The sequence below is a fragment of the Bos javanicus genome, chromosome X (genome assembly GCF_032452875.1).
Source record: "Bos javanicus breed banteng chromosome X, ARS-OSU_banteng_1.0, whole genome shotgun sequence".
NCBI classification, from domain to species: domain Eukaryota; kingdom Metazoa; phylum Chordata; class Mammalia; order Artiodactyla; family Bovidae; genus Bos; species Bos javanicus.
Window position 1 is genome coordinate 131,966,024 of NC_083897.1, and position 23,092 is coordinate 131,989,115.

The 23,092-nt window shown below is 38.3% G+C and overlaps 1 protein-coding gene and 1 non-coding gene across 2 annotated transcripts in view; one reads left to right on the top strand and one right to left on the bottom strand.

Annotated features, from left to right (window-relative positions):
- The window catches only part of SCML2 (Scm polycomb group protein like 2), a 121,386-nt gene that overhangs the window by 88,288 nt on the left and 10,006 nt on the right, over window positions 1–23,092 (top strand). Inside the window, exons 9-11 of the mRNA XM_061408035.1 lie at window positions 1,693–1,819; window positions 3,589–3,792; window positions 4,725–4,907. Coding sequence (XP_061264019.1) covers window positions 1,693–1,819; window positions 3,589–3,792; window positions 4,725–4,907 — 514 coding nt within the window. The remainder of the gene's footprint in view (window positions 1–1,692; window positions 1,820–3,588; window positions 3,793–4,724; window positions 4,908–23,092) is intronic.
- Window positions 5,181–5,252, bottom strand: TRNAY-GUA (transfer RNA tyrosine (anticodon GUA)). Its single transcript has one exon. It is a non-coding gene; the product is annotated as a tRNA-Tyr (tRNA).

The following is a 23,092-nucleotide window of genomic DNA, read 5'->3' on the forward strand; positions in this document are numbered from 1 at the left end:
TATTCAAAAGCAGAGACACTACTTTGCCAACAAAGGTTCGTCTAGTCAAGGCTATGGTTTTTCCTGTGGTCATATATGGATGTGAGAGTTGGACTGTGAAGAAGGCTGAGTGCCAAAGAATTGATGCTTTTGAACTGTGGTGTTGGAGAAGACTCTTGAGAGTCCCTTGGACTGCAAGGAGATCCAATCAGTCCATTTTGAAGGAGATCAGCCCTGGGATTTCTTTGGAAGGAATGATGCTAAAGCTGAAACTCCAGTCCTTTGGCCACCTCATGCGAAGAGTTGACTCATTGGAAAAGACTGTGATGCTGGGAGGGATTGGGGGCAGGAGGAGAAGGGGACGACAGAGGATGAGATGGCTGGATGGTATCACTGACTCGATGGACGTGAGTCTCAGTGAACTCCGGGAGTTGGTGATGTGACAGGGAGGCCTGGCGTGCTGCGATTCATGGGGTCGCAAAGAGTCAGACATGACTGAGCGACTGATCTGATCTGATCTGATACTTTAAAAGGGTTTCCCTGGTGGCTCAGCATTGAAGAATTCACCTGCCAGTGCAGGAGATGCAGGTTCAATCCCTCAGTCGAGAAGACCCTTGGAGAAGATCCTGGGAGAAGGCAAATATTCTTGCCTGGGAATTCCCATAGACAGAGGAACCTGGCAGGCTACAGTCCATGGGGTCGAAAAAGAGTCAGACACAACTTAGTGACTAAACAACAACACTTTAAAAATAACATAATTTACTGCTATACTGTGAACCCAGATAACGGTCACTAATTTAAACAAAGAAAAATCCAACAGCACTGAGTGTTCTACTTTTTCTCCTTTGTCCCTGCCTTTTAAATATCTCTATTATTACCTTTTCTAGGCCCAAAGTCCTCTTTTCTGATACTCAAAGAGTCTTGTTTGAAGTTAGCTCCTAGAAAACACCAAGAGCTGATATAATATAAACCGCTAGTGAATTTTAACAATACCCAGAAGACATTTGTTCTTAGATACAGTGGGCATAATTCTGTATGGACTTTAGCAAGCCACTTTTAATTTTGTCAAAATTATCATGTGTAATATGGAGAAATGCAGGCTAGATACAGTAAAAACCCAGATGAGTGACTGCTTTCTGAAGACAAACTGTCCTCTGCCTTGTTGAGGTTCCCCAACCTCATTTGATGAATTCCTGGATTAGATTTCCAGAGTGTATAAAACTTAGATGCATGCATGCTCAGTTGTGTCTTGACTCTTTGAGACCCTATGAACTGTAGCCCATCAGGCTCCTCTGTCCATGGCATTCTCCAGGCAGAATACTGGAGTGGGTTGTCATTTCCTCCTCTAGGGCATCTTCCTGACCCAGGAACCCTGCATCGCTTGCATTAGCAGGCAGATTCTTTACCACTGAGCCACCTGGAAAGCTAAAAAAACAAAAAAGCAACAAACAAACCACAAGTTTTATATAATAATTATTTTGTCTAAGGTATGACTAGGTGGAGCAGGGATAGCATTGGGAATCCAAGTCTCTTGGTCTCTTTCTCTCCTACTTGACTAGCTTATGGTCCCCTCTTAGCACAGTTTGAAAAGTACTACAATTTGTAATAAAGAAATTTCCATCCCAAAGGACTTCTGACCACTGATCATTTGTGGACCAGTGATGCTAATGATTTTCTGACCTCCTTATCTAGGAATTTTTTCTTTTTTACCAGGGAAAACGTATTCCTGTCATTTGCTCCACATCTTCAACTTCTGAAAATGCACTGGCCAGAGAACATGGTAACATTTCATATGATAAGGATGTTTTCCCTGGGTCATCTAAAATAGTGATGTCTACAGGTAAATTAGTATTTTTAAGAGTATAAAATTAGTACTTTTGTTGTATTATATTCAGTGTCTTTGAAGTCCTGAAAATAAAATAAGAGGGAGAAAAGATGATAATAAGCATTTCTTTGAGCATTTTTCATATTAAAATATTTTGAAATTCTAGTTGTTTATTTTGATGTTAAGGAAAAACAGTCTGTTTAAATACATGAGTCACCTGAAAATTCAGCATCCTTAAGATATTTTATCCCTCTTGGTAAAATTTATAACATTTGCATTATTGTCAAATCTATTCTTGTTTTCCCATTATTTCATTTCACAATTTGTCTTTTTGTCTTGTATATATTTTTAAAGTTACCTCAAACCTTTTTTAAATGCCTTTTAAAATTTTCACAGATCCTTGCCTGTCAAGGGACATGATGACTTTAAATTGCTGTTTGCTGTGTAAAGAGTGTGAAATGACAGGCACCCACACTAATTAATCCCTTTGATTTGTCATCTTCTACAGATTTCCTTATTCCTTCCTGTTTTTTTTATAGCAAGTTTTGTTGCTTCCTCTCCTAGATTCTTAATTATCTTTCTCTTACATTCTTCTCTTCCCTGGACTTTTTCCCCTCAATTTTTCTTTTCTTACTGAAAAGAAATTATAGTTTAATTTATTGAAATAGGTATCACTTTAAAAATAATTATTGTTACATTTCCCATTTTGTCACTTTATTATTTCTGATTTTTAGTCCATTAGCTGGTGAGACTGACTAAATGAGTATAAACATTGAAATCCTTGTTTAGCTCATTTGTGCTCAGTAGAACTTTGTCAAGGCCATCAGTACCTCAGGTTGTTTTTAGTAGGTGATATTTCTATGACAGGGTTGATCCTTCCTCTGGCTGTTGCCAAAAAGTTGAGAATTATCATATATTTCAACATGGTGAAAGTGAGATTAATGGGTTTTTATTGTACTAAATACAGACTTTATATAGATGAAAATTTTGCAATAAAGCAGTGGAGAAAAATAACATGCCTTTTGATTTAGGGGGACAATATATTTTCTTTTTGGTAATAATCATATTACATTGTATGTTGGTTAGAATTTGATTCTCAGTGAAGAAAAATTAAGGAAACTTGACTGTGATTATAGGGTATTTACTTCTAAATGCTAAATGCTTTTATTATACTAAGGAAAGCATTTATTCTTAAAATTTTCTTTTCTGAACCTCAGCATGTATAGAAAGAACATTTTAATTTTCTTAAAATTAATGAAAAATTTTCTCCAGGTCATTAGAACTTACTGTGACACATATCTTAAATTATGTGGTTACTTTAGAAAATACTATGTAATAAATAAATGCAGTATTGTTGATTTAAAATAAATTCGGTCCAAAAGGAATGTGCTAACATGACCAGTTTTGAAAGAAAATTCTTGCACTGTGACTGCAGTAAAAAAGTGAAAATATTCTTGTCTCTAAGCCATTTTTATCTAATATGGGAATGTGCAAAGAATTGTTTTGTGATGCTACTAAAACTTCTATTGTTTCTATAATTAGTTTGGACAGAAATCTAGAAAATTGCAGAAGCTTTTGGATTATTTCTTTCTAGGTTTAATATATTTTTACAATGTGAAACTATGTTTACATATTTTTAGATAACAGAAATGATAATTGATATTAACTGTGTTTAGGTTCTCTTTGAGTGAAGTGTGGCTAATGGGATATATAGTGATGATGTAGTGTTTGTGTTCCTTCTAACCAATCTCATTGTTATATCTATATACACATTTTTCATCAAGTCTGTGTCTATATAAACAAACATGGAAACTGTGGCCCTCACCTGGATCAGAACAAAATCCAGCAGCTGCCAGACCACTTTGGCCCAGGCCCTGTCAATGTGGTGCTCCGGCAGACGGTGCAGGCCTGTGTGGATTGTGCCATTCAAAGTAAGACTGTTTTTGAATTCCTTAAGCCAGATGATCGTGGAGGAGAAGTGATAACCGGTATGCACATCTAATCCTTTATCAGCTTTTGTTCTCTAATTGGATTTTAGGTTTCAAGAAGGCAAAGATTTTATAAAATACATAGATTATTTTCTAATTTTTTATTCTATTGATGATAATCCAATATTTATTTTGTTAATATATAGAATATTTATAATAATTATATGTTTATAGACTTTTAACCCTGTTTTGAAAAGTTTAACTTTCAAAATAAACTAATAATGTCAGTAATACTGTAAATTGAAGTAAGAGGTACAGATTTTTCCTTTTACCTTCTTTATTAAGCTTACTATAGATAAAGTGAGCTTTATATTAATATATTTTAATTTTTTTTTAAGAAAACAGACTAATATATAAGAATCTCTAAATAAAAATGTGATTCAAGAAGTGATTAAGGGATAAGATACATATGGCTCTCATGATTGTGTGATCAGATACTGCATTTATACCCATGGCTTCCCTGGTGGCTCAGAGGTTAAAGAGTCTGCATGCAATGCGGGAGACCTGGGTTCGATCCCTGGGTTGGGAAGATCCCCTGGAGAAGGAAATGGCAACCCACTCTAGTATTCTTGCCTGGAGAATCCCATGGACGGAGGAGCCTGGTGGGCTACAGTCCACGGGGTTGCAAAGAGTCAGACATGACTGAGCAGCTTCACTCAATCACTTCACTCAATGTTTGGAAGAGTAGAAAGTATTGTAGATCAGTGGGTTTCTATTGTTGTTGTTTACTTTATGAATATTTTTAAATGAGAATGCTTTTCTTAGTTTGGACTATTGTGTTTGAATGAGAGGAACTTATATAATTTAAGATTATTCTTTTATAAATTACAAAAATCACACATTAGATTTATATTTCCTATATTGATGGCTTTTTTGTTGGTGGTGTTATGGTTCTCATCTTTTTATGATGTGACTCTGACATCTTTTCATAGCTACTTTTGATGGGGAAATTCATTCCATCCAGCTGCCTCCAGTGAACAGTGCATCATTTGTTCTTCGCTTTCTTGAGAACTTGTGCCACAGCCTGCAGTGTGATAACCTTTTGAGTAGCCAGCCTTTTAGCTCTTATAGAGGTAATACTCATAGTCCTGAAGAGAATGATCAAAATAAACCAGGTAAGAGAAAATGTAAAATTTTATACTAATCTTACATTAGATTCTTCACTAACTTGAGAGTCTTGTATAATTCAGTTTTTCCTTGTGTCCTCCTTAAGGTAAACCTTTTAGCCACAGTGAACTAACTAGGCATGTATAAAGTAAAAGTGAAGTCGCTCAGTCGTGTCCGACTCTTTGCGACCCCATGGACTGTAGCCTATCAGGCTCCTCCGTCCATGGGATTTTCCAGGCAAGAGTGCTGGAGTAGATTGCCATTTCCTTCTCCAGGGGACCTTCCCGACCCAGGAATTGAACCTGGGTCTCCTGCATTACAGGCAGACGCTTTACCGTCTGAGCCACCAGGGAAGCCAGGCATGTATAATATATAGTTTTTTGTTCATTCAAAATGGAAAAGTAATTTCTCATTGTATTCATAGTTAACTTGAGAATCAAAACCTCAGAGCTATTGGGTTGGCCAAAAACTTTGAGTTTTTCTGTAACATCTTATGGAAAAACTGGAACAAACTTTATGGCCAGCCCAATATCTTTGTGGTTTGATTTGCATTTCCCTAGTGGCTAATGTTGAACATCTTTATGCTTATTGGCTATTTGTACATCATCTTTGGAGAAATGTGTATTCAATTCCTTTGCCCATTTTAATTGGATTATTTGTCTTTTCATTATAAGACATATTTTTATATTTATTATATATGTATATATTATATATTTGTTATATATAAATATATAAGGAATTCTTTATATTCTGATTAAAAGTTCCATTCAGATATGTGCTTTGCTTATATTTTCTCCCATTCTGTGAGTTGTCTTTTCACTTTCTTAATGGTGTCCTTTTAAGTAAAAAAGTTTTAATTGTGATGGAGTCCAATTTATCTATTTTTTCTTTAGTTTCTTGTACTTCTGTTGTCATATCTAAGAAAACATTGCTTGATACAAGTTCATAAAGATTTACTCCATGTTTTGCCCTGTGTTGTGAGATGTAGGGGCCCAATTTCATTCCTTCACATGTGAAATCTAGTTGTTCATGCACTGTTTGTAAAAGACCACTTTTTCCCTCTTGTCTTGACACCCTAGTCAAAAATGAGTTTTCTATAAATAAAGGGTTTATTTCTGGATTTTCTATTTTATTGATCTCTAGGTCTATCCTCATGGAAGTACTATACTACGTTGATTACTGTAGCTTCTTGTAGTGAGTTTTGAAATTGGGAAGGATGAGTTTTCCAACTTTGTTCTTTTTAAAGATTGTTTTGGCTGTTCTGAGTCCCTTGCATTTCTATATGAGTTTTAGAATAAGCTTGACAGTTTCTGCAAAGAAGCCAGCTGGGATTGTAATAGGGACTGTGTTGAATCTATGGTTCAGTTTAGGGATAATTGCCATATTAATATTGAGTCTTCCAGTTCATGAACACAGAATGTCTTTCCATTCATTTAGGTCTTTTTAAATTTATCAACAGTGATGTAGTTTTCAGAGAGTACATCTGGCAGTTCTTTTGATAAATTCATCCCTAAATATTTCACTCTTTTTTATGCTATTGTAAATAGAATTACTTTCTCAACTTAATTTTTGGCTTGTTTATTGCAAGTATATAGAAATACAATTGATTTTTATATATTAATCTTATAATCTATAACCTTGAATTTGTTTATTAGTTCTCATTGGGGTTTCTGTATGTGTATGAATTCCTTAGGATTTTCTTAAAGTCTGATATTAGTATAGACATTTCAGTACTGTTTGTGTGGTGTATTTTTTCCATCCTTGTATTTTCAGCCTTCTTGTGTATTTGAATTTAAAGTTTGTCTCTTGTAGTAAGTTTGTAACTGGAACTTTAAAAAATCCATTATGCCAATCTAATGTCTACTGGAGTGTTTATTTCATGTACATTTAATATACTTACTGATAAGATAGGATTTGCATCTACCATTTGATATTTGTTTTCTATATGTGTCTTTTTTGAGGGGAGAGTTCTTTTCCTCCATTATTGCATTCTTTTGTTTTAAATAGATGTTTTCTTGTGTGCCATTTTAATTTCCTTGTTCTGATTACTATTTTTAATTAATTTATTTTAATTGGAGGCTAATTACCTTACTACTCTGCAGTGATTTTTGCCATACATTGACATGAATCAGCCATTGGTGTACATGTGTCCCACATACTGAACCCCCCTCCCACCTCCCTCCCTATCCCATCCCTCAGAGTTGTCCCAGTTCATCACCTTTGAGTGCACTGTTTCATGCATCGAACTTGGACTGGTGATCTTTTTCACATATGGTAATATGCATGTTTCAATGTTATTCTCTCAAATCATCCCACCCTTGCCTTCTCCCACAGAGTCTGAAAGTCTGTTCTTTATGTCTGTGTTTCTTTTGCTGTCTCAGATAAAGAGTCATTGTTACCATCTTCCTAAATTGCACATATATATGTTAATATACGGTATTGCTGTTTGTCTTTCTGACTTACTTCACTCTGTATAATAGGCTCCAGTTTCATCCACCTCATTAGAACTGATTCAAATGTGTTCCCTTTTTAATAGCTGAGTAATATTCCATTGTGTATATGTCCCATAGCTTTCTTATCCATTCGTTTGCTGACGGACATCTAGGTTGCTTCCATGTCCTGGCTATTATAAACAGTGCTGCAATGAACATTGGGGTACACATGTCTCTTTCAATTCTGGTTTCCTTGGTGTGTATGGCCAACAGTGGGATTACTGGGTCATATGGCAGTTCTGCTTCCAGTTTTTTAAGGAATGTCCACACTGTTCTCCATAGTGGCGGTACCAGTTTGCATTCCCACCAACAGTGTAAGAGGGTTCCTTTTTCTCCACACCCTCTCCAGCATTTATTGTTTGTAGACTTTTTGATAGCAGCCATTCTGACCGGCGTTAGATGGTACCTCTTGTGGTTTTGATTTGCATTTCTCTGATAATGAGTGATGTTGAGCATTGTTTCATGTGTTTGTTAGCCATCTGTATGTCTTCTTTGGAGAAATGTCTGTTTAGTTCTTTGGCCCATTTTTTGATTGGGTCGTTTATTTTTCTGGAATTGAGCTGCAGGAGTTGCTTGTATATTTTTGAGATTAATTCCTTGTCAGTTGCTGCATTTGCTATTATTTTCTCCTTTTATGAAAGCTGTCTTTTCACCTTGCTTATAGTTTCCTTCGTTGTGCAAAAGATTTTAAGTTTAAGTAGGTCCTGTTTGTTTATTTTTGCTTTTATTTCCATTATTCTGGGAGGTGGGTCATAGAGGATCCTGCTGTGATGTATGCAGAGAGTGTTTTGCCTATGTTCTCCTCTAGGAGTTTTATAGTTTCTGGTCTTACATGTAGATCTTTAAGCCATTTTAAATTTATTTTTGTGTATGGTGTTAGAGAGTGTTCTAGTTTCATTCTTTTACAAGTGGTTGACCAGTTTTCCCAGCACCACTTGTTAAAGAGATTGTCTTTTGTCCATTGTATATTCTTGCCTCCTTCGTCAAAGATAAGGTGTCCATAGGTGCGTGGATTTATCTCTGGGCTTTCTATTTTGTTGTGTTGATCTGTATTTCTGTCTTTGTGCCAGTATCATACTGTCCTCATGACTATAGCTTTGTAGCATAGTCTGAAGTCAGGCAGGTTGATTCCTCCAGTTCCATTCTTTCTCACGATTGCTTTGACTATTTGAGGTTTTTGTATTTCCATACAAATTGTGAGATTATTTGTTCTAATTCTGTGAAAAGTACCATTGGTAGCTTGATAGGAATTGCACTGAATCTGTAGATTGCTTTGGGTAGTATACTCATTTTCACTATATTGATTCTTCCAATCCATGAACATGGTATATTTCTCCATCTATTTGTGTCATCTTTCATTTCTTTCACCAGTGTTTAATAGTTTTCTATATATAGGTCTTTTATTTCTTTAGGTAGATTTATTCCTAAGTATTTTATTCTTTTCATTGCAATGTTGAATGGAATTGTTTGCTTAATTTTTCTGTTTTCTCATTGTTACTGTATAGGAATGCAAGGGATTTCTGTGTGTTAATTTTATATCCTGCAACTTTACTATATTCATTGATTAGCTCTAGTAATTTTCTGGTGGAATTTTTAGGGTTTTCTATGTAGAGGATCATGTCATCTGCAAACAGTGAGAGATTAACTTCTTCTTTTCCAATCCTTTTCTTTTTCTTCTCTGATTGCTGTGGCTAAAACTTCCAAAACTATGTTGAATAGTGGTGGTGAGAGTGGGCACCCTTGTCTTATTCCTGACTTTAGAGGAAATGCTTTCAATTTTTCACCATTGAGGATAATGTTTGCTGTGGTTTATCATATATGGCTTTTATTATGTGAGGTTTGTTCCTTCTATGCCTGCTTTCTGGGACGTTTTTATCATAAATGTATGTTGAATTTTGTCAAAGGCTTTCTCTCCATCTACTGAGATTATTATATGGTTTTTATCTTTCAATTTGTTAATTTGGTGTATCACATTGATTCATTTGCAAATATTGACGAATCCTTGCATCTCTTGGATAAAGCCCACTTGGTCATGATGTATGATCTTTTTAATATGTTGTTGGATTCTGTTTGCTAGAATTTTGTTGAGGATTTTTGCATCTGTGTTCATCAGTGAAGTTCACCAGACTTCCCTGGTGGCTCAGACAGTAAAGGGTCTATCTACAATTCGGGAGACCTAGGTTTGAGCCCTGGGTTGGGAAGATCCCCTGGAGAAGGAAATGACAATCCACTCCAGTGCTACTGCCTGGAAAATCCCATGGACAGAGGAGCCTGATAGGCTACAGTCTATGGGGTCGCAAAGAGTCAGACACGACTGAGCGACTTCACTTTCATAAGTGATATTGGCCTGTAGTTTGTGTGTGTGTGTGTGTGTGTGTGTGTGTGTGTGTTTGGCATCTTTGTCTGGTTTTGGTATTGGGGTGATGGTGGCCTCATAGAATGAGGTTGACAGTTTACCTTCCTCTGCAATTTTCTGGAAGAGTTTGAGTAGAATAGCTGTTAGCTCTTCTCTAAATTTTTGATAGACTTCACCTGTGAAACCAGCTGGTCCTGGGCTTTTGTTTGTTGGAAGATTTTTGATTACAGTTTCGATTTCATTGCTTGTGATGGGTCTGTTAAGATTTTCTGTTTCTTCCTGGTTTAGTTTGGGAAGGTTATACTTTTCTAAGAATTCATCCATTTCTTCCAAGTTGTCTGTTTTATTGTCATATAGTTGCTGATAGTAGTCTCTTACGATCCTTTGTATTTCTGTGTTGTCTGTTGTGATTTTCCACTATCATTTCTAATATTGTTGATTTCATTCTTCTCCCTTTTTTTCTTGATGAGTCTGGCTAAAGGTTTGTCTATTTTATTTACCTTCTCAAAGAACCAGCTTTTAGTTTTGTTGATTTTTCTATGTTTCTGTTTCATTTATTTCTGCCCTAATTTGTATGATTTTTTTTCCTTCTACTAAACCTGAGGTTCCTCATTTCTTCTTTTTCTGATTGCTTTAGGTGTAAAGTTAGGTTATTTATTTGATTTTTCTCTTGTTTCTTGAGGTAAGCGTATACAGCTATGAACCTTCCCCTTAGCACTGCTTTTACTGAATCCCATAGGCTTTGGGTTGTTGTGGTTACATTTTCATTTGTTTCTATGCATATTTTGATTTCATCTGTGATTTGTTGGTTATTCAAGACATGCTGTTTAGCCTCCTTATGTTTGTATTTTTATTAGTTTTTCTCCTGTAGTTGACATCTAATCTTACCTCGTGATCAGAAAAGATGCTTGAAATGATTTAAATTTTTTTGAATTTATCAAGGCTAGATTTATGGCCCAGTATGTGATCTATCCTGGAGAACGTTCTGTGTGCACTTGAGAAAAAGGTGAAATTCATTGTTTTGGGTGAACTGTCCTGTAGGTATCCTGTAGGTATCAATTAGGTCTAACTGGTCCATTGTATCATTTAAAGATTGTGTTTCCTTGCTAATTTTCTGTTCGGTTGACCTATCCATAGGTGTGAGTGGGGTAATAAAGTCTCCCACGATTATTGTATTACTGTTTCCCCTTTCATATGTGTTAGCCTTAGCCTTACATATTGCGATGCTCCTATGTTGGGTGCATATATGTTTATAATTGTTATATCTTCTTGGATTGATCCTTTGATCATTATGTAGCGTCCTTCCTTCTTTGTCTCTTTTCACGGCCTTTATTTCAAAGTCTATTTTATCTGATATGAGTATTGCTACTCCTGCTTTCTTTTGGTCTCTATTTGCATGAAATATCTTTTTCCAGCCCTTCAGTTTGGGTCTGTGTGTGTCCCTTGTTTTGAGGTGGGTGTCTTGTAGACAGCATATATAGGGGTCTTGTTTTTCTATCCATTCAGCCAGTCTTTGTCTTTTGATTGAGGCATTCGACCCATTGACATTTAAAGTAATTATTGATAAGTATGATCCTGTTGCCATTTACTTTGTTGTTTTGGGTTCGAGATTATAAACATTTTCTGTTTCCTGTCTAGAGAAGATCCTTTAGCATTTGTTGAAGAGCTGGTTTGGTGGTGCTGAATTCTCTCAGCTTTTGCTTGTCTGTAAAGCTTTTTTTTTTTTTTTTTCCTGCTAGAAATTGTATTTTATTTTTATTTTTTTTAACTTTACAATGTTGTATTGGTTTTGCCATATATCAAAATGAATCCACCACAGGTATACATGTGTTCCCCATCCTGAACCCTCCTCCCTCCCCATACCATCCCTCTGGGTCATCCCAGTGCACCAGCCCCAAGCATCCAGTATTGTGCATCAAACCTGGACTGGTGACTTGTTTCATCTATGATATTATACATGTTTCAATGCCATTCTCCCAAATCATCCCACCCTCTCCCTCTCCCACTGACTCCAAAAGACTGTTCTATACATCAGTGTCTCTTTTGCTGTCTAGTATACAGGGTTATTGTTACCATCTTTCTAAATTCCATATATATGTGTTAGTATACTGTATTGGTGTTTTTCTTTCTGGCTTACTTCACTCTGTATAATAGGCTCCAGTTTCATCTACCTCATTAGAACTGATTCAAATGTATTCTTTTTAACGGCTGAGTAATACTCCATTGTGTATATGTACCACAGCTTTCTTATCCATTCATCTGCTGATGGACATCTAGGTTGCTTCCATGTCCTGGCTGTCCTGGCTATTATAAACAGTGCTGTGATGACCATTGGGGTACACGTGTCTCTTTCAATTCTGGTTTCCTCAGTATGTATGCCCAGCAGTGGGATTGCTGGATCATAAGGCAGTTCTATTTCCAGTTTTTTAAGGAATCTCCACACTGTTCTCCATAGTGGCTGTACTAGTTTACATTCCCACCAACAGTGTAAGAGGGTTTCCTTTTCTCAACACCCTCTCCAGCATTTATTGCTTGTAGACTTTTAGACTGCAGCCATTCTGACTGGCGTGAAATGGTAACTCATAGTGGTTTTGATTTGCATTTCTCTGATAATGCGTGATGTTGAGCATCTTTTCATGTGTTTGTTAGCCATCTGCATGTCTTCTTTGAAGAAATGTCTATTTAGTTCTTTGGCCCATTTTTTGGTTGGGTCATTTATTTTTCTGGAGTTGAGCTGTAGGAGTTGCTTGTATATTTTTGAGATTAGTTGTTTGTGAGTTGCTTCATTTGCTATTGTTTTCTCCCATTCTGAAGGCTGTCTTTTCACCTTAATAATGAGAAAAGAGAAAGAGAAATTAAGGAAACAATCCCATTCACCATTGCAACGAAAAGAATAAAATACTTAGGAATATATCTACCTAAAGAAACTAAAGACCTATATATAGAAAACTATAAAACACTGGTGAAAGAAAGCAAAGAGGACACCAATAGATGAAGAAATATACCATGTTCATGGATTGGAAGAATCAATATAGTGAAAATGAGTATACTACCCAAAGCAATTTATAGATTCAGTGCAATCCCTATCAAGCTACCAACAGTATTCTTCACAGAGCTAGAACAAATAATTTCACAATTTGTATGGAAATACAAAAAACCTCGAATAGCCAAAGCAATCTTGAGAAAGAAAAATGGAACTGGAGGAATCAACCTGCCTGACTTCAGGCTCTACTACAAAGCTGCAGTCATCAAGACAGTATGGTACTGGCACAAAGACAGAAATATAGATCAATGGAACAAAGTAGAAAGCCCTGAGATAAATCCATGCACATATGGACACCTTATCTTTGACAAAGGAGGCAAGAATATACAAATGGATTAAAGACAATCTCTTTAACAAGTGGTGCTGGGAAAACTGGTCAACCACTTGTAAAAGAATGAAACTAGAACACTTTCTAACACCATACACAAAAATAAACACAAAATGGCTTAAAGATCTACATGTAAGACCAGAAACTATAAAACTAGAGGAGAACATAGGCAAAACACTCTCCGACATACATCACAGCAGGATCCTCTATGACCCACCTCCCAGAAATAAAGCAAATAATAAATAAATAATTTTTTAATTGGAATTTGGAATTTGGAAATAAAAGCAAAAATAAACAAATGGGACCTAATTAAACTTAAAAGCGTTTGTAAAGCTTTTGATTTCTCCTTCATATTTGAGTGAGATCCTTGTTGGGTATAGTAATCTGCATTGTAGGTTTTTCTCTTTCATCACTTTAAGTATGTCCTGCCATTCCCTTCTGGGCTGAAGAGTTTCTATTGAAAGATCAACTGTTATCCTTGTGGGGATCCCCTTGTGTGTTATTGTTGCTTTTCCCTTGCTGCCTTTGATATTTGGTCTTTGTGTTTGATCTTCATTAATTTGATTAATATGTGTCTTGGGGTATGTCTCCTTGGGTTTATTCTGTTTGGGACTCTCTGGGTTTCTTGGACTTGGGTGGCTATTTTTTCCCCCATTTTAGGGAAGTTTTCAACTGTTATCTCCTCAAGTATTTTCTCATGCCCTTTCTTTTTGTCTTCTTCTTCTGGGACTCCTATGATTCAAATGTTGAGGCATTTAACATTGTCCCAGAGGTCTCTGAGGTTGTCCTCATTTCTTTTAATTCTATTTTCCTCTCTGCTTTAATTATTTCCATCATACTATCTTCCACCTCACTTATCCTCTCTTCTGCCTCAGTTATTCTACTATTGGCTCCTCCAGAGTGTTTTTGATGTCAGTTACTGAATTATTCATTATTGATTGACTCTTTTTTATTTCTTCTGGGTCCTTGTTAAACATTTCTTGCATCTTCTCCATTCTTGTCTCCAGGCTATTTGTCTGTAACTCCATTTGTCTTTCAAGATGTTAGATCATCTTTACTGTCACTATTCTAAATTCTTTTTCAGGTAGACTCCCTATCTCCTTTTCTTTTGTTTATTTGTTTGTTTTTGGCATTTATCATGCTCCTTTACCTGCTGAATATTTCTTTGCCTTTTCATTTTGTTTAAATTTCTGTGTTTGGGGTGGCCTTTCTTTAGGCTGGAAGTTTGTGTTTCCTCTTTATTGTGGAGCTTGCTCCCTGTGAGTGGGGTTGGACTAGTGGCTTGTCAAGGTTTCTTGGTTAGCGGATCTTGCATCTGTGTTCTGGTGGATGAAGCTGGATCTCTTCTCTCTGCAGTGCAATGAAGTGTCCAGTAGTGAGTTTTGGGGCGTCTATGGGTTTGGCGTGAGTTTGGGCAGCCTGTATTTTAATGCTCTGGGCTGTGTTCCTGCATTGCTGGAGAATTAATGTGGTGTGTCTTGCTCTGGAACTTGTTGGCTCTTGCGCGGAGCTTGGTTTCAGTGTAAATATGGAGGCTTTTGGATCAGCTCTTGTCAATTAATGTTCCCTGGATTCAGGAGTTTTCTGGTGTTCTCAAGTTTTGGATTTCAGCCTCCTGACTCTGGCTTTCAGTCTTTTTATTACAGTAGCCTCAAGACTTCTCCATCCATACACCATAGATGATAAAATATCTAGGTTAATGGTGAAAAAATTCTCCACAGTGAGGGATACCCAGAAAGGTTCACAGAGATACATGGAGAAGAGAAGAGAGAGGAGAAAGATAGAGGTGACCAGAAGAAGAGGGGGAGTCAAAAGGGGAGAGAGCTATCTAGGCAGTAATCAATTCCCTATGTGCTCTCCACAGTCTGGAACACCCAGATAGGTTCAGAGAGTTACACAGAGAAGAGAAGAGGGAGGAGGGAGATAGAGGTGACCAGGAGGAGAAGAGGGGGCGTCAAAAGGGGAGAGACCAGTCTAGCCAGTAATCAGTTCCCTAGGTGTTCTCCACAGCCTGGAACACCCAGAGAGATTCACAGAGTTAAGTAGAGAATAGAAGTGGGAGGGACGAGATATAGGTGACCAGGTGCAGAAAAGGGAGAGTCAGAAGTATAAAGAGCAATGAAGCCAGTAATCACACCCCTATGTGAACATGGTTATTGCAGATTAGATTCTTAAAGGTACAAAGTTAATAGCAAATACCAAAAAGCAAAGATTAGAAACCTAGAGTAGATTCTGAAAAATACAATATTAAAAATGCAAAACAAAATCTATCACAAAAATTATGAAAAATATATATGAAATTTGCATTAGAAATAGGGTCTTTTTTTGCAAGGTAATAGTAGTGTATAAAAATGAAAATTAAAGTAGTAATAAAGTACCTAAAAATAAAAAAATGGTAATAGTAAAAATGTATTTAGAAATTTCTCTGGAGCTGTTGTGGGCAGTGTGTGCTCAGTTCTGTTTCAGATATTTCCTTGTTCAGCTTATACTTCTCATGGTCTATAGGTTCCTTCCAATGCTTAGTCAGTGTTAACTACTGGGTTTTAATCTGTTGCACCTGTCAGTTCCAGAGCAGTTCCCTCTTCTTTGTTTATTTTGCCTTCCTCTGTTTGCAAGTCTCTTCAGGGTCTAATTTCCACCCTGAGACAAGGGGGCAAAGGTGGTCACTTATTTAGGCTCACTTGTTCACTTGTGTTGTGGAAAGGGAGTAACACTGCAAACAAATATCACAGGCATGTGTGGTGAGTGCTCGCAGTGTAGGGACCTCACAGGGTTTGCCCCAGCTCATGGTGGTATGTGCTTTCCAGGTCTACACTGCTCAGGCTCCAGGTTGCTCTGCAGGGGTACTGTCCAAAGCAGGCCCTGCGTTTCCTGCACTTCCCAGGTCTAAGCTGCTCAGGTTCAGGTTCTCGTGTTCTCCACAAGGGCACAGAGTCAGTTGGGCATGCGTTTTGTGCCCTTCCCAGGTCTGAGCAGCTCAGGTGACCAGGTGCTTGGCAAGCACACTGTCCCAGTTGGGCTGTGTGTCTTAATCACCTCCCGGGTCCTGGCTGCTCGGTTTCCCCGGTGCACTGTGAGAGCACTGTCTCTGATATGCTGTGTGTCTCACCTGGGGAGCTGAACTCAGGCTGCAACCCTCCTGGCAGATGTCATCCCTCTAGGATCCCAGGAATATGTGGTTAGCAATTGGGAGCCTGCTCACAGTTTGGTAGAGGATTCCAGTCTCTGGGGCCGAGATTGCCCCTTGCCTTCTGGCTCTTGTTATCGCACACCTGCCTATCTGCCTCCAGTGGGGGAGGGGCCTGTATAAAGGAGCTAGCTCTCCATTGGTATTCACTCAATCCTTTGTTCTGTGAGTGGGCCAAGATGCGCATTAGGTTAGAGTCTTTCATGGGAAAGTTCTCTTTTTTTTCTGTCTGGTTATCCCATAGTTTGGGTTGCTATCTCACATTAGCTCCCTCAGATTGTCCTCAGGGCATTCAGGCCCGGTCCTTACCTTAAACATGCAGCCGGTGACTCCCTGTCCAGCCCCAACTCTTCGGTGGCTGGACGTGAGTATCTGGGGTACTTTTCCACTGGGAGTGGCAGTTCAGCACGTATTCTGTGGGGTTTTTTTTTTCTTCTAGTTTTGTTGCCCTCTGAGATACATCATGAGAAACGCTGGGCTGGAAGAAGCACAAGCTGGAATCAAGATTGCCGGGAGAAATATCAATAACCTCAGATATGCAGATGACACCACCCTTATGGCAGAAAGTGAAGAGGAATTAAAAAGCCTTTTGATGAAAGTGAAAGAGGAAAGTGAAAAAGTTGGCTTAAAGCTCAACATTGAGCAAACTAAGATCATGGCATCTGGTCCCATCACTTCATGGGAAATAGATGGGGAAACAGGGGAAACAGTGTCAGACTTTATTTTTGGGCCTCCAAAATCACTGCAGATGGTGATTGCAGTCATGAAATTAAAAGATGCTTACTCCCTGGAAGGAAAGTTATGACCAACCTGGATAGCATATTAAAAAGCCAGAGATATTACTTTGCCAACAAAGGTCCGTCTAGTCAAGGCTATGGTTTTTCCAGTGGTCATATATGGATGTGAGAGTTGGACTGTGAAGAAAGCTGAGTGCTGAAGAATTGATGCTTTTGAACTGTGGTGTTGGAGAAGACTCTTGAGAGTCCCTTGGACTGCAAGGAGATCCAACCAGTCCATCCTAAAGGAGACCCGTCCTGGGTGTTCATTGGAAGGATTGATGCTGAGTCTGAAATGCAAATACTTTAGCCACCTCATGCGAAGAGTTGACTCAATGGAAAAGACTCTGATGCTGGAATGGATTGGGGGCAGGAGGAGAAGGGGACGACAGAAGATGAGATAGCTGGATGGCATCACCAACTCGATACACACGAGTTTGGGTGAACTCTGGGAGTTGGTGATGGACAGGGAGGCCTGGTGTGCTACGATTCATGGGGTCGCAAAGAGTCAGATATGACCAAACTGAACTCAACTGAGATTCCAAAACTCCCCACCGACCAACCGGTGAGAGGGTTTCCTGGTGTTTGGAAACTTCTCCTCCTTCATGACTCCCTCCCCAGGAAAAGTCTTGGCCCCTAACTTTTGTCTCTCTTTTTGTCTTTTATATTTTGTCCTACCTTCTTTCGAGGAGAATGGGCTGCCTTTCTGGGTGACTGGTGTCCTCTGCCAGTGTCCAAAAGTTTTGTGGATGTTGCTCAGCATTCAAATGATCTTTAGATGAATTTGTGGGGGAGAAAGTGATCTCCCCGTCCTATTCCTCCGCCATCTTGCGACTGCCCTACTATATTTTGAGTTATTTTTTAAATTGCCTTGGGGATTAAAATTAACATCTCTATTTAAAACAGTCTAGTTTGGATTCAGTCAGTTCAGTTGCTCAGTCGTGTCCGACTCTTTGTGACCCCATGAATCGCAGCACGCCAGGCCTCCTTGTCCATCACCAACTCCTGGAGTTCACTCACACCCACATCCATCGAGTCAGTGATGCAATCCAGCCATCTCATCCTCTGTCGTCCCCTTCTATGCTTGCCCCCAATCCCTCCCAGCATCAGAGTCTTTTCCAATGAGTCAACTCTTCGCATCAGGTGGCCAAAGTACTGGAGTTTCAGCTTTAGTGTCATTCCTTCGAAAGAACACTCCAGGCTGATCTCCTTTAGAATGGACTGGTTGGATCTCCTTGCCGTCCAAGGGACTCTCAAGAGTCTTCTCCAACACCACAGTTCAAAAGCATCAATTCTTCGGTGCTCAGCTTTCTTCACAGTCCAATTCTCACATCCATACATGACCACTGGAAAAACCATAGCCTTGACTAGGCAGACCTTTGTTGGCAAAGTAATGTCTCTGCTTTTTAATATGCTATCTAGGTTTGTCATAACTTTCCTTCCAAGGAATAAGTGTCTTTTATTTTCATGGCTGCAATCACCATCTGCCGTGATTTTGGAGCCCAGAAAAATAAAGTCAGCCACTGTTTCCCCTGTTTCCCCATCTATTTCCCATGAAGTGATGGGACCGGATGCCATGATCTTCATTTTCTGAATGTTGAGCTTTACGCCAACTTTTTCACTCTTCTCTTTCACTTTCATCAAGAGGCTCTTTAGTTCCTCTTCACTTTCTGCCATAAGGGTGGTGTCATCTGCATATCTGAGGTTATTGATATTTCTCCCGGCAGTCTTGATTCCAGCTTGTGCTTCCTCCAACCCAGCATTTCTCATGATGTACTCTGCATATAAGTTAAATAAACAGGGTGACAATATACATCTTTGACGTACTCCTTTTCCTATTTGGAACCAGTCTGTTGTTCCATGTCTAACTGTTGCTTCCTGACCTGCATATAGGTTTCTCAAGAGGCAGGTCAGGTGGTCTGGTATTCCCATCTCTTTCAGAATTTTCCACAGTTTATTGTGATCCACACAGTCAAAGGCTTTGGCATAGTCAATAAAGCAGAAATAGATGTTTTTCTGGAACTCTCTTGCTTTTTTGATGATCCAGCAGATATTGGCAATTGGATCTCTGGTTCCTCTGCCTTTTCTAAAACCAGCTTGAACATCAGAAGTTCATGATTCACGTATTGCTAAAGCCTGGCTTGAAGAATTTTGAGCATTACTTTACTAGCGTTGAGATGAGTGTAATTGTGTGATAGTTTGAGCATTCTTTGGCATTGCCTTTCTTTGGGATTGGAATGAAAACTGACCTTTTCCATGGCCACTGCTGAGTTTTCCAAATTTGCTGGCATATTTAGTGCAGCACTTTCACAGCATCATCTTTCAGGAATTGAAACAGCTCAACTGGAATTCCATCACCTCCACTAGGTTTGTTCGTAGTGATGCTTTCTAAGGCCTCCTTGACTTCACATTCCAGGATATCTGGCTCTAGGTGAATGATCATACCATCGTGATCATCTTGGTCGTGAAGGTCTTTTTTTCAGTTTGGATTAATACCAACTTAATTTGGTTGGTATTAAAACTTCAGCAAAAACTTTGCTGAAGCATAACTTTATTTCTTGCACCCTTCGTTGTGCTATTATTGTCATACAGATTACATTTTATACATTTTAAATGGTACTCTTTTTTTCTAATGTAGATTTAAGTTATTGTCTGTTTTCATTTCATCTTGAAGGAGTCCCCTGTGTTTCTTACAGGGTACCTCTCTAGGAATGAGACAAATGAAAGTTTTTCTCAAATTTTCTTTATGGAGAATTTCCTATTTTCTCCTTCATTTTTAACAGATTAGTTTTGCTAGATATATAATTCTTCATTGACCATCTTTTTGTTTCAGTGCTTTGAATATATTTCTACTTCCTTCTAGCCTCTGTAGTTTCTGATGAGAAGTCAGTTGCTAGTCTTCTTTAGGATCCTTTGTATGTATGATTTGCTTTTCTGTTATTGATTTCAATATCATCTTTCATCTTTTGCTTTTGATGGTTGACTGCGTTTTTTTCTAGATGTGGATATCTTTGAGTTTATCATAATTGGAGACTTTTGTATTTTTTGGATTGTGCACATTAACAGTTTTCATTAAATTTGGGAAGCTTTTAGACATTATTTCTTCAAATAGTCTTTCTGTTCCTTATTATCTGTCTTCTCCTTCCAGGAGTTTCTCATTATGTGTATTTTGGTACTGCTTGATCTTTGATATCCCACAGGTCTCTGAGGTCTGTTCATTTTTTCTTCTTTTTTGAAGAAAAATATTTTTATTTAATTCTTAAATAACAACAGTTACTTAGTAATGGGATTTATGCAGCTATTGTGTACTGCATAACTCCTCAAATCTTGGAGTCAGATTGGACAAGACCACCCTCATTTCCTGTTTTACATTGATGTTTAAAAAAAATTTTTTTTTACTGGAGGATAATTGCTTTATAGTGCTGTGATGGTCTTTTCTTTTTCCTGTTCCTCAGACTAATTTCAGTTGACCTTTTTCAAAATTTGGTGATTCTTCTGATAATTCAAATCTGCTGTTGAGCCCCCTAGTGTATTATTTTTTATTTCATTTATTACTCTTTTCAAGTCTTGAAGTTCTATTTGATTCTTTTTTAAATAATTTTTTATCACTTTATCAATAGTGTGAGACATTGTTCTTATACTTTCTTTTAATTCTTTAGACATGATTTTTTTTAAAGTTCTTTGTCCACATTTAAAATAACTGATTTGATATCTTTGCTTGATAAGTCCAATGTTTGGGCTTTCTCATAGGCAGGTTCTGTTGACTCTCACCGCCCCCCCCCCCCCACCATGTATGGGTCATACTTTCCATTTCTTTGCATGTCTCCTAATTTTTAATTGAAATTTAAAAGTAATATAATGCAGCAAGTCTGAAAATCAGGTTCCCTACTCCTTCTTAGGGTCTGTTGTTGCTGGTGATGTTTCTATTTTTAAGAGACTTTATTGGACTAATTTAATGACTTTTCATGGGCTAATTTTGTTATATGTGACTACTGACATCTGTTCAGTTACTTCAGTTCAGTTCAGTTGCTCAGTGGTGTCCGACTCTTTGTGACCCCATGAATTGCAGCATGTCAGGCCTTCCTGTCCATCATCAACTCCCGGAGTTTACCCAAACTCATGTGCATCGAGTCAGTGATGCCATCCAGCCATCTCAACCTCTGTTGTCCCCTTCTCCTCCTGCCCCCAATCCCTCCCAGCATCAGGGTCTTTTCCAGTGAGTCAACTCTTCACATGAGGTGGCCAAAGTATTGGAGTTTTAGCTTTAGCATCAGTCCTGCCAATGAACACCCAGGACTGATCTCCTTTAGGATGGACTGGTTGGACCTCCTTGCAGTCCAATGGACTCTCAAGAGTCTTCTCCAACACCACAGTTCAAAAACATCAATTCTTTGGTGCTCAGCTTTCTTCACAGTCCAACTCTCACATCCATACATGACCGCTGGAAAATCCATAGCCTTGACTAGACAGACCTTTGTTGGCAAAGTAATATCTCTCCTTTTCAAGATGCTGTCTAGTTTGGTCATAACTTTCCTTCCAAGGAGTAAGCATCTTTTAATTTCATGACTGCAATCACCATCTGCAGTGATTTTGGAGCCCAAAAAATAAAGTCTGACACTGTTTCCACTGTTTCCCCATGTATTTCCCATGAAGTGATGGGACCAGATGCCATGATCTTTGTTTTCTGAATGTTGAGCTTTAAGCCAACTTTTTCACTTTCCTCTTTCACTTTCATCAAAAGGCTTTTTAATTCCTCTTCACTTTCTGCCGTAAGGGTGGTATCATCTGCATATCTGAGGTTATTGATATTTCTCCCGGCAATCTTGATTCCAGCTTGTGCTTCTTCCAGTCCAGCGTTTCTCATGATGTACTCTGCATATAAGTTAAATAAGCAGGGTAACAATATACAGCCTTGACGTACTCCTTTTCCTATTTGGAACCAGTCTGTTGTTCCATGTCCAGTTCTAACTGTTGCTTCCTGACCCGCATATAGGTTTCTCAAGAGGCAGGTCAGGTGGTCTGGTATTCCCATCTCTTCCAGGATTTTCCACAGTTTATTGTGATCCTCACAGTCAAAGGCTTTGGCATAGTCAATAAAGCAGAAATAGATGTTTTTCTGGAACTCTCTTGCTTTTTTGATGATCCAGCAGATGTTGGCAATTGGATCTCTGGTTCCTCTGCCTTTTCTAAAACCAGCTTGAACATCTGGAAGTTCATAGTTCACGTATTGTGGAAGCCTGGCTTGGAGAATTTTGAGCATTACTTTACTAGCGTGTGAGATGAGTGCAATTGTCTGGTATTTTGAGCATTCTTTGGCATTGTCTTTCTTTGGGATTGGAATGAAATGTGACCTTTTCCAGTCCTGTGGCCACTGCTGAGTTTTCCAAATTTGCTGGGATATTAAGTGTAGCACTTTCACAGCATCATCTTTCACGATTTGAAAGAGCTCCACTGGAATTCCATCACCTCCACTAGCTTTGTTTGTAGTGATGCTTTCTAAGGCCCACTTGACCTCACATTCCAGGATGTCTGGCTCTAGGTGAGTGATCACACCATCAGGATTATGTGTGTTGTGAAGATCTTTTTTGTACAGTTTTCTGTGTATTCTTGCCACCTCTTCTTAATATCTTCTGCTTCTGTTAGGTCCCTACCATTTCTGTCCTTTATCGAGTCCATCTTTGCATGAAATGTTCCCTTGGTATTTCTAATTTTCTTGAAGAGATCTCTAGTCTTTCCCATTCTGTTGTTTTCCTCTATTTCTTTGCATTAATTGCTGAAGAAGGGTTTCTTATCTCTCCTTGCTATTCTTTGGAACTCTGCATTCAGATGCTTATATCTTTCTTTTTCTCCTTTGCTTTTTGCTTCTCTTCTTTTCACAGCTATTTGTAAGGCCTCCTCAGACAGCCATTTTACTTTTTTGCATTTCTTTTCCTTGTGGATGGTCTTGATCCCTGTCTCCTGTAGAATGTCACAAACCTCAGTCCATAGTTCATCAGGCACTCTGTCTATCA